This window comes from Lagopus muta, chromosome Z (assembly GCF_023343835.1).
Source record: "Lagopus muta isolate bLagMut1 chromosome Z, bLagMut1 primary, whole genome shotgun sequence".
NCBI classification, from domain to species: domain Eukaryota; kingdom Metazoa; phylum Chordata; class Aves; order Galliformes; family Phasianidae; genus Lagopus; species Lagopus muta.
Window position 1 is genome coordinate 73,440,670 of NC_064472.1, and position 11,850 is coordinate 73,452,519.

Here is an 11,850-nt window from a genome sequence, read left to right on the forward strand (position 1 = left end):
TAGTTCCAACCTTCCTGTTATAGGCAGGTCTCCCACTAGACCAGGCTGCTCAAAGGCCCATCCAAACTGGCCTGTGTGAGCACTTGTGAAACCTATGTGCCACTGATTCTGTGATATTCTAACACTGCCAACATTGTTTCGCACGCACTGAAGCCAATTGAGCTGAAGCTCAGTGCACAGTTCTCTGGTCATAATCAGCTGATTTACATGGATGAGCTAATTGAGATGCTCTTCATTGCATGTGCATGGCTGTCTGCAGTGTGGCTTGTCTTTCCTCCAACAGTTGTCACTGTTAAAACACAATGCCCACTGCCTCACTGTGCTCACATCCACTTTTCGGTCTTCATAAATGTTCAGCAAACACCAGGCAGTGTCAGTTGGGTGCCATTTTTTCCACATGAAGTAATTCAGTTCCACACCTTCACTTCATACATGGTGACACTTCCATGTCAGTCACCACTCTGTCAGATTGCCCCTCTACTGTCACCTGTCACACAGCAACAACATGTAATAAATACTGATGTGAAGGTTCACCTTCTGCTGCCGTACCACCAACATCCATCTCTGATGTCATAGGCCAACAAAATAACACAGGAGACATCACTTTCAGAGCAGCCCTTGTATTTTGCAGCTAAAGCTAAAGATCAAACTCCTTGCCATGACTGTATTGTATGACTTGGGTCCTTTAAGCTCGAAAGCTAATACACAAACCATTCATTTTAGAAGTTCCTTTGAACTTAAATATATCATTTTGGAAGCAACCAAAGCATTCCAGCCAGGCTGAAAATCCTAATGACTTGTCACAAGCTAGTTCAAACACCTACTCAAGATGATTTGCATTTCAGTGTCTGGTCAAGGTGTAACTACTGCTTCAACAAATAATTCCATTATTTGGAAACAAATTTAGTCAGTTTCAGAGAGTAATTTCAGATAGTTGTTAATATTTTTAGACCAATTTTAGTGATATTTGTCTTATTTTCCTTTCATGTCTTCCCACTGAAGCAAAAAGGTGTTCACAGTCAGGGAAAGTAATGGTAGGCACAAAAGGCAACTGAAGTGATAAATATTTATTCAATTCTCAAATTTTAAGTATTACTTGTATCAAGAGATGACAAAGTCCTTTTAAATAAAAACTACTGTAAGTTTTCTCAAAACTAACTTAACAAATAAGGTACATTCCTGATAGCTGGGAGTACTCAAAAAATGTTTGTTTTTAAATGCTTAACAAAGGACATAATGTCTGTTTGAGATTTAGCAGAAAAAGATCCACAGATTTTAAGTTAAAAAAACACAGCATTTGAAAGGCAACTACCAGACATAACAGAAAAACTCCTAAGACACGTTCAGTTCTGAATAATATAACATCTAAACAAAAACAAACCAGAACAAATCCTCTTAGTCCAACTTTGAGAAGTAAAAACAATATTCACAGCTGCAACATCATGTGTGTAACAATGCCACACAAAGCTCCTAAATACATTATTGTATTGTATTGGAGCTCAGAGAAGTAGGCTCCATACAGCTTTCAAGTTTTAAACATAACCTCTTTGTAGAATCTGTCTAGACTTCACTATAAAAGCGGAATCACTGCATATTTTAATACTGAGTATCAGTTGAATCAAACATGTTACATATCACAAGAACTCATCACTGTACCTTGTCTACATGGAAAATTAAATCCAGCTCACAGACATTTTCGAAACATTTGTCTAGTGTTTCCACAAATACCTGAAGAGGAAAAAAAAAAGGTCAGAGGTCAAGCTCTAACAGAAACTCAGTAGTTCTGTTATCTCTAAGGTTCTACGAAAGCAAATATGCCAAATAAACATTGCATAGACTTTAAAACATTAAAAACATCCACAGAAATTAGGTGGTTATCCCTGTTAACAGAACAGTTATCTGTACACCAGTGGAAAAATTGTATGCAAAGTCAGTGTATGTTGTAACTCTGCTAGAAGACACAAATTTGACAATAATTGCATCTTGGTGTCTTAGTTTCAGCTGGGATGGAAACACTTTCTTTAGAGTATCTGGTACAATACTACATTTTGGTTCGAGGAGAAAAGCAACACTGATGAGGTACCAATGTTTACAGTTGCCTGGTAAGCCAAGGATCTTCTCATCAAATAGCTCAAGGAGCTGAGAAGGAACAGAATTAGGACAGCTGGCTTACACTGGCTGAAGGGATATTTCATACTACATGAAATCAACTGGAAGGCATTCTGAAGAGGGAGGGATGGTTTTTTTTCTCTTCTGCTGTTCAGTAGGCAAGCTGGACATTGGTCAGGGGTTGGTAAGCAATTGCTTGGGCACCACTTGTTATATACATTAATATATATGTATCCATAACTATTATTCTCTTCCTTTTCTCTTTGTAATTGTCTCTGTAAATAGTTCAATCTGAACCCACGAGTTCTACTTCTCATTTTTTCCCCCCAATTCTCCCCCCCACCCCCCTGATAAGGTGGGGATGCGCGGTAGTCAGCCACCTGCCAAGTTAAAGTACAACAGTAACACTCTATGCTACAATTTTCTCAGTACCATTCCAAATTTTCCTTGAGATTTCCTGGGAATGCAACTGTTACTATGTTTACCAATGACCACAGTGTGGTCATATCCAAGCCAAGCAGATTACAGTTAACCTTCCTACTCAGAGGCACGTACCTAATGCAAGGTGTCAGCATTATGTAAGTTTGTCAAGCATTATGACTTCTGGGAACAGTTCAGGGAAAATACAGCAGCTTTAGTGTTGTTCAGACTTGCTAAATTCAGGAGGGAACAAGGTGAGAGGTGGATGTTGTGACATCATACCTGAAGATCCTTTCAGGAATACCACCACCGGAACTCACAAAGGTTCAGCAGTTTTACCCAGGCAAATAACTCGTCTCTGCAGTGAGAATGTACGTGTGCAGGGCAGAAAAATCCAAGCAGCTGCTCAAGTACAAACACTGACAATCTTTGCTACATACTGACCATATGATGCTCTGCTCTGATATCTCCTTAACAGAATCCCTGGCAGGCATGATAGGTAAGACACTAAGATCGTTCCAGCCTCTAGCCTGGCCACACAATGAAAAACTGACTACACGTGCACTCCCATAACTCCTGCAGGTCATTCACTGTGACTGCGGTGTGTATGACAGAGACAGAGCCAGGTCTTACAGAGATTTAAGCAGATTCCTCTAGGCCAAGGATAACTCTTGTTCATTTAAATGAGACGTGGCAAGAACTCCATTTGAAGAACATGCTTGAGCTTGAAAGTTTAGGGTCTTCAAAATGGGAAAGACCACCTCTGGGAATTTACACATCATTTATTAGTGAGTAGTAAATAAACTCCCAATTCCACAAAATTGTAAATGTGGTTTTATATATTTCAAGGGGTTTTTTTTTTGTCACACGATGCCTTTAGTATTATTTCTTAAGTTGTCACTGCGTGTAAATTTTTCTTTGCAATTCTAAGCTCAGACCCAAAAAGAATACAGCAGCCATTAAACTCCTGGTTTTGATTCTCTGTCTTTTCAACATGATATATTAATCTCACCTTGGAGAGGACCCATGTTTCTAATTATTTAGCCCTAAAGAAATGAGAATTTCTGCTGACATATTCTGCTGCCAAAAGGTAGATAAAAGGTCTGCATTTACAGATACAAATTTATGTCTACAGACTCAGAAAAATGTGCTTTTTGACATGGGTCATTTCTAGCTGTATGCCTTACAAAACAATAAAAGTTACTTTTCATTTCCAATCCTTTCGTTTCATATCTTGCTTACACTTTGAGTAGCACACTCTGCCATTGTTAATTACTAGCATTATTAAAGACAAAATCTAACTGATGTTTCATACATTTTAAACAAAAATTATTATTTAGTACCAAATAATCAGTGAATAACTTAAACTAGGAACACAGTATTTTTACAGGCAGACTCGAGACAGTAAGCATTACTGACAACAGTTAACTAACAAAGTGAATAGGTTTAGGTTAAATTTCACAGAAGGTAAAAAAAGCATATTTTTTTCCTTCAAGTAGTGTTAATTGGTTATGATAACTCTTATATGAATTATAAACAAGGGAGGCAAGCAAATAAAAAAATACATACATTAAGCAGAACAAACTATACAGTTCTATAACTAAGTGCAGCAAAACAAATGATCAGAGATGTTCTCTTACTTTCCCTGCACATTAGGGGAATGTGGATACAAGAACAGTGCTTGATATCAATGGCAGGAAAAAGACTGAAAACAGAGTAACATAATCTTTACCAAAAGGACTTAATTTTAAGAGCCAAAAGTTTTAGACTGTTTTTGAAAAGAATATTCCCCATAAACTTCACAAAGTTTCAGCATGAATTTACATATTCTGTCTTTGACATTCATCTACTGCCTTAAAAGCAATATTACACATGAAAAAACTCTCTAAAGGCCCACAGATATGTGTATTTAACAGCAATATGTATGCCCACGTCAGCAATCCTGAGGTTTTATTTTGCTTACTTGGGCTTCCCCCATGAGAAACACTTGATCCATAGCTACAACGATTGCTTTTACACATTCACCCACTGCACAGTGACAGTGCAGTGAAGGAACTCACAAATCTCTGCCTGCAATGCATTAACACACTAAATAATTTTTGACAAAAGGAAAATCAGCTTCCACTGGATATGAACCACAGATTGTTTCCACCAGCTAAGGAAGAAGAAACCCTGGAAAGTTCGTTCGGCATAATGCCAGCACCAATAAGGTATGAATCTACTATGAATTATTAGTACTTAATAGCTTTGATCTACAAGGGAAGTTAGGTTTTTTTTACACTAACGTCTCTCAATCCCTTTTCAGATACCTTTACATAACTGATGCACATAACATAAGAGCCAGTTCACTTTCATTACAATTTTAGTTGAGAATTAAATGAATTGCACACAATACCAAGCATTGCCAGAAATAATTCGGCAATTATCTCATATACTGCAGGCCTGCAGATCAAAATAATCAGAAGAGAAAACACACCAATTGTTCCAGGGAAAGAAAAAAAAAAACCAGTTCAAATGCACTTTGTGACATTATTGGAAAATAAATGGAAAAGAAACAGAAATGAATGTCAAACGCAGAGCAGGTCATTGAGTGTGTACCAGTAGATTCACAATGACTGGCTAGCTCCCCCTTGAGTTATTTTTGAAATAACAAATAGAATTTTTATATGGAGAACCACAGAATCAATGAGGTCCCTGTGCCTGTTAATATATCAAAACAAAGATTGCTTTTACCACATCAACCTCATTTCTCAATCAGGCAAATAAGAAATAACACATAGATTAATACTTGGAATATAAGTAAGCTGGCAGAAAAAGTATAATATCCAATTAATTACATACATTTGATGCCAGATAATATAAAATATCAACAAAAAACTGTAGGTGCAAAAATGCAAAAAAATCAATAAGCATAATCCATATCAAGAAGATCCCACTTATTTCTAAATACTTACTATAACATACAGTTAATTCTGTGGATTTTACAGTAATTTCCTCACAAAGTGCATTACCCTGCTCAAAAGCTTCCTGAAACTCCAATTGGCTTAGAACATAACAGTCCTACAATAAAGCCAGTTCTCTGTACATCCTTTTCTTCTTTGAGGATGATCTGTAGTAAGTCATCATTCACGTGTCACTTCAAGCACCTGGAGACACTCTATTTTCCCAAACATACACTGATGTCCTATCTTTCCTTTAATAAATGCAAATTACAGCTATCCATAGCTGCTACAGAGAATGCTGGTTAGTGAAAAAAAAGCTAGTTTTCAAGAATATCTACCAGTATACTTTCTGTATTATCAGTATGCTATTCTTGTAAAACCCTCAAGCAACATGCTCTCTTCATTCTTAGCTCCTACCCTCTCCTTTTTACTCAACCCTCAAACAGACTACCAGTGTTAACTGAGTATTAGTTGCATTCTTGTTTTGGCTGGTTGATGTTATGCTTTTTGGGTTTTTGTTGGATTTTGTTACCATAATAAGCTTCTCAGCTATATGTCTCTCCCTTTACTAACATAAAAGCATCTCCCATCAGGAGACAGAAGACCACACAGATTTAGCTATTTGCTGAGACTGGGTACCTTGGGAATGTAACGGGGTACAATCTGTAACAAAGTCTCATTTGGAGAATATTGAAGGGAGTACAGGTAGTGTTCTCCTCCATCTTCCCAGCTGGAAACCGAGACCAAGGTAGGAGGAAAATGGATCATATGAATGACTGGATGCACAGATGGTATCACACTCTGTGCTATCATCTTCGATGCTTCTCCATAAGATCAGGCATGCTGGTGTGGAATGGGATGCAAATGACTAGGAGAGACAACAGTGTTTTGGGCAGCAATCTGTCTAGACTAATTAATAGAGCTCTAACTATATTTGATGGGGGAATGGGAGTGATGGAGAAGAGCAAGGGAACACTGTCACAGGAAAACCTCAGTTTTGTCCCAAAAAAATTTGAGAGTTGAAAATAATGCAGCCAATAGCCCAGATGAAGTGCCTCTACAGCAATATGCACATCAATGGAAAACAGCAGGAGACAGAAACCAAGACACAATTAGAAAACTACAACCTAGCTGCTATCATAGCAAAAATGGCAGGACAAATCACAGAACTGGACACCACAATCGGGGCCTAAATGCTTTTGAGATGAGACGTGCAGGAAGGGTTGTGGAGTTGGCCTCTATTAAGGGATAAACAGACTGTAAAGAGTTACCTCTAAAAAACAACCGTGATCAGGTTGAGAGCTTGTGGGTTACATTAGGTAAGACTGAGACAGGATGTCTGGTGGGCTACTGGGGGTCTAGACTGGGGTCTGCTACAGGCTGCCTGATCAAGAGGAGCCAATGAATAAGGCCTTCTCGCTTCAGCTACATGACTTACTGGGCTCAGAGGCTCTCACCTTGACAGAGGATTTCAACCACTCAGATGTCTGCTCAGAAAGCAACATAAAACTTTAAACATTCCAAGTGACTCCTGGAGTCCTTTAAAAGGACTCAAAGTTATCTTTTGAGGATAACTTCCTGACAAGGGTATTACACCAAAAGGAGGTGAAGTACTTGGTGCTCACTGATGCAGAGATGCTCATTAAACAGGTAGGCAGTCTGGGCTGCAGCAACCATATCCTGGTCAAGTTCACAATCTTGAGAAACACAGTCTGGGAAAAAAGCAGTTAGTACCCTGAACTTTGGGCTCTTTATGGAAATTGGATGGGATCCTCTGGGAAGCTGGGTTTAGGGACAAAGTAGCAGATCAGAGCTTGTAAAACTCTGAGGACTTTTGTGAGACCACAAGAGCACTGCACCCTCAGCATAAGAAATCAAGCAGAGGAGGCAGGAAACTGGAATGGTTCAACAAGGTCCTGCTGGCCAAACTGAGGGAAAAGAAGGGAACATACAGGCAATGGAAGCAGAGATATGTGGCCTGGGAAAAACACAGGGATTCTGTCTGTAGAGATGGGCTCAGGAAAACCAAGGCACAGATGGAACTGGCCTTAGCAAGGGACGTAAAAAATAGTAAGATGGCATTCCAGATACACTGGCCAAAACAGAAAGGCCAGGGATAATGTACCCCCTTGTAAATGAGAAGCGAGAACTGGCTTCAACAGACATGTAGAAGGCCAAGGTTCTCGGCAAGTTCTCTGCCTTAGTCTTCACTGGCATTCAGGCTTCCCGTGTCTCTAATGTCCCTCAACCTTTACACAAGGGCTGGGGGAGCAAAAAACTTCCAAATGTAAACAAAGAACAAGTCTCAGGGCACCTTATGAAATGAATTACAGGGTCCTGAAGGCACTGGCTGATACTGCTGCCAAGCCACTATCGTATCTGAAAAGTAATGGTGAGCAGGCAAAGTCTGCCAACCAGTGCTCCTTAACACTTTTATCAATGACACAGACAGCGGAATCGAGTGCACCTTTCTCAAGTTTGCTGATGATATCAAGCTGAGTGGTGTAGTTCACACAAGAGAATAAGGGGTGCCAACCAAAGTTTGAAAACTGGCCCCACATGAACCTAAAATGAGATTTAAGAACACCAAGTGTAAAGTGCTGCAGTTAGGTCAGGGCAATATATTTACAGACTGGGAGAAGAATTCATTGAAAGCAGCCCTGCAAAGAACTTGAAGATTCTGCTGGATGAAAAGCTGAACATGAGCCAGCTGCGTGTGCTTGCGCCTGGATCTGGGCTGCATCAAAACAGGGGTGGTTGGAAGAGTAAGGGTGGTAACTGTTCTCTTCTGCTCTGCCCTTGTGACGCCCAGTCAGGAGTAATGCATCCCAGCCTGGGACTCCAAGAAAATGAAAGACATACAGCTGTTGGGGCAGGTCCAGAGAAGGGCCACAAGGATGATTACAGGACTGGAGCACGTCTAAAGAAAGGCCAGTGTAGCTGAGGTTGTTTAAGCTGGCTTACCGTTATCTGTACTGTCTCTGAACTGTAGTAAACAAAGGCACATGAAAATGCTTCAGCGCTTCTGAACACAAAAACAGTGCTAATTTATTTGAGTAGCTGCAGGTGTATGTGTATATACTGCTGCCAGTCTGCACCACACATACATTTTTTGAAGGTGCTTTTCCAGATAAAGATCTGTTTAACTCTGATTGCTATTGCTAAGAGGATTAAACAGATTGTGAGCCAGAATGGAAATTAAAAATGTTAAATCAATCTGTGTATACTTTCTACTACAATCAGATGGCTGAATTATAATGATCTAGAGAAATAGGAGCACTGAACAGCTGCAGATACTGTGGTGAGACTGTATTTAAAAAGAAAATCATAGCGTTAAAAAAAAATCAAGTACTGCTATAAACAGAAGTACTATTTATATTATTTTTGCTTGATTCAAGTAGTTACACTGGTTTGTAATTCAGCACTGGATCTTTATGGAAAAAATGTGAAATGTATATATCAAGTTATGGAATTCCATCCAAGAACTTGTGGCATAAGAAGTAACGCAGTTTAAAGGTTAGGCACTATTTAATTCAGAGAGTTTGAGGGTACTATATATATATGTAGTACAAAGCTGCAGAAACTTGCTTCAGCACCTTAAAGTAAAATTAGGTTACAGTATTAAACCGGAAATTATTGAAAGCTACTGATCCATCACTTTTATTATACTATAACAAATGAAATGCTAGTTGAATCTGCATAAACACAAACAAATCTGCATAAACACATGCAAAACACAGCATGTCAGACTGAATGACTTAGCCTTTCCTGTCCTTACTGTCTGATTCAACAAAAGATACTCATAAATAAGCTCTCTATCAGAAAAAACCTTCCTAAGTCACATAAAACATTAACATGCTTCTTTCGTCAGTTCATAAATATTTTAGAAGTCACACAAAGCAATCAGCAGACAAGCAGCTATAAGTGCATAAGGCCACTTTGGACACTCAGTAACTCACGTAATTCAGAATGTTTCTGTGAGTAAAGATTATATAAGAATCTAGAAAACCAGTTTCTTTTCTTGCTCACTACAAGCCCTCTTGGAAAGGTTATATGGATTTACAGTCCAGAAGAGAACTTCACATCAAAGAGGTGTTCTGAACACTTGTAGATGACTACAAAAAAATATTCAGCTCCAACAGAGGTTTGCAGGGAACCAAGGGGCCTCTAAGGCTCACAGTACAATAAATGACACATACACGCCCGCATCTCAGGATATCACAGATTTCAATCAAGTAATAAAACAATCTTCTAGACACGTGAGCTTTTAAAGGTTATAATATCCTATACACATCTATACGGTGCAGCTGTAAACACAAGTATACATTGTTCAAGTACATGAATAAATTTATCAGTACCAAATCAAGTTTTAAAAGACTACACTAAAACAAATCACATACCCAACACCCAATTTTATGTGATGACATATGCTACTTCGGGGTGAGAAACAATTCTTTGGTTCACACCACAGATAATAGTAAGGATAATTAGTGAAATTACTTATTAACAAATTCTAAGTTGAAAAATCACTACAACAACTTTTAAGGCATATCTGAATGAAAACTCCTAAACCACGATGGTTCTTTTGAAAAGTTGCACTGTAACAGGTTCTGGCTGTTTTAAATTTGTTACATATCTGTAGTGAATACACAGACATGCACATAAATGTATGAGCAGCATTATGTATCAAAGTTCTCATCCTCTAAAATTGTCCTGGCATATGATTGAACTGTATCATCTCGACTTGCAGACAAAACAAGGCCTTGCAAAGCTGCAGCAAAAAAGTAACTGAAGACTGCTCAGTAGCTTCCAAATGAACTATTCCCTTTACTGCATCACGAACCTGGGAAATCACTTATTTAAAGAAAGTCCAGAGAATTACAGATGTTCAAAAATAATACTCTGCACTGAGTATATTCAGAGTATGAAAGTCTCCTTCATTACAAATATTGTAACAGAAAGACAAGGTTAAACACTGAAGTTCCAAAGGACTTAGAAATCCAATTACTTTAAAAAAAAAGTAAACAAACTTACTTGTATCAGGTCTAAAATGCCAAGCTCGCTTTCTGAAGAATCCACGCAAAACACAAAATACAAGGTGGCATAGTGTCGGTAAATCAGTTTGTTATCAGATCCACCTATTAATCTAAATGGGAAAGAAAACACAAAACTCAGTTAGCCTCTAAGGACATGCTGAGCAAAACCCCAGTCATGTCTGTTAAAAGGGTGCCTACTGTTAATAACTGGCTGCAGCTTTTCAAAAATCAAACACCCATTCTGTAATATAATGACAATGGAAGAAAACAAAGCAACAAGACAACCCAAGTTACATTTTCCACATAAACATCATTATTGTTACCCATATGGATATTAATTACATTGATACACACACCACCATATTATAATAAATTCAAACTGACTGGGCAGGTTCATCCAAAAACAAACTTCCATTACACACTAGCAGGCACTGTACAGACATAAATGTGCTTTATAGCTTAAGAGAACACATGCTGAAGAATCATTCCCCACCTTTCTCAAGAGAGCAGCAGCATTAGAAGAAATCTATACTGCAGGCTGGCATTTGGACTACAGAAAAACCCTAAACTGTGTTTATGGACCACATAGTCATCAATGTAGTATATGATGTCTGATGTCATGAAAAATAAGACAGAACTACAGTCAATAGTTTGTGAAGCAACGTTAAAGTCCACAAGAACATTATTCCTTCTGCAGCTCACTAACCATCAAGTTACTAGACACAAAGAAAAGATGTCTAAACATCTTACTTCCTTCCACTCTTCTGCTATAGTCTTCCTGAAGAAGATACATTCATCATTAACAGACATTCTTCAGCTCATCAACATCCACTCTATGCAACAGAAAGTATGCTAAAATAAAATTGAAGTACTTTGTAGCCTGGACCTACACGGCTATGCATCTCAAAATACTCCCTTAATTTTATACCAGGTCAAAACTAAGTAAGCTCTTTCAATTTCAGCAAGCAAAATGAGGCCTTTGGCCAGAACACAAACTACAAAGTGATCCCTGTCATTAAAAAAAAAATAATCCTTTGCCTATGATTTTTGTGTTGCCCAGCTTTTTTAAAAAGCTCCAAGCAGCTTCTTTATCTCACAGCTTTCAAGTCAGCACATTTCTAGCTTAGAATCATCTCCAAGAATCAAATGCATGAAAAGTTGAGCAGATGAAAAAAAAGCATTTTATTAAAATCATCAGGGATCATCCAGGCTAGGACAAAGAAACCACAGCTGGCAGAGTACAACCAAGTATTTAACTGTGACTCTGCATAAAGTAGCATTAACATGCTAGTTTTCAGCAATTAGCAATTTTCCATCATTAGAACACTTAGACTAATACAGTC

General features: G+C 38.4%; 1 protein-coding gene across 2 annotated transcripts in view; it reads right to left on the reverse strand.

The window, feature by feature from the left end:
* Positions 1-11,850, reverse strand: part of AP3S1 (adaptor related protein complex 3 subunit sigma 1) — a 30,727-nt gene that overhangs the window by 15,456 nt on the left and 3,421 nt on the right. For both annotated transcript variants that reach the window (XM_048932104.1, XM_048932105.1), the window contains exons 3-4: positions 10,506-10,617; positions 1,657-1,728 (exon numbers count right to left, since the gene is read on the reverse strand). In XM_048932104.1, coding sequence (XP_048788061.1) covers positions 1,657-1,728; positions 10,506-10,617 — 184 coding nt within the window. The remainder of the gene's footprint in view (positions 1-1,656; positions 1,729-10,505; positions 10,618-11,850) is intronic.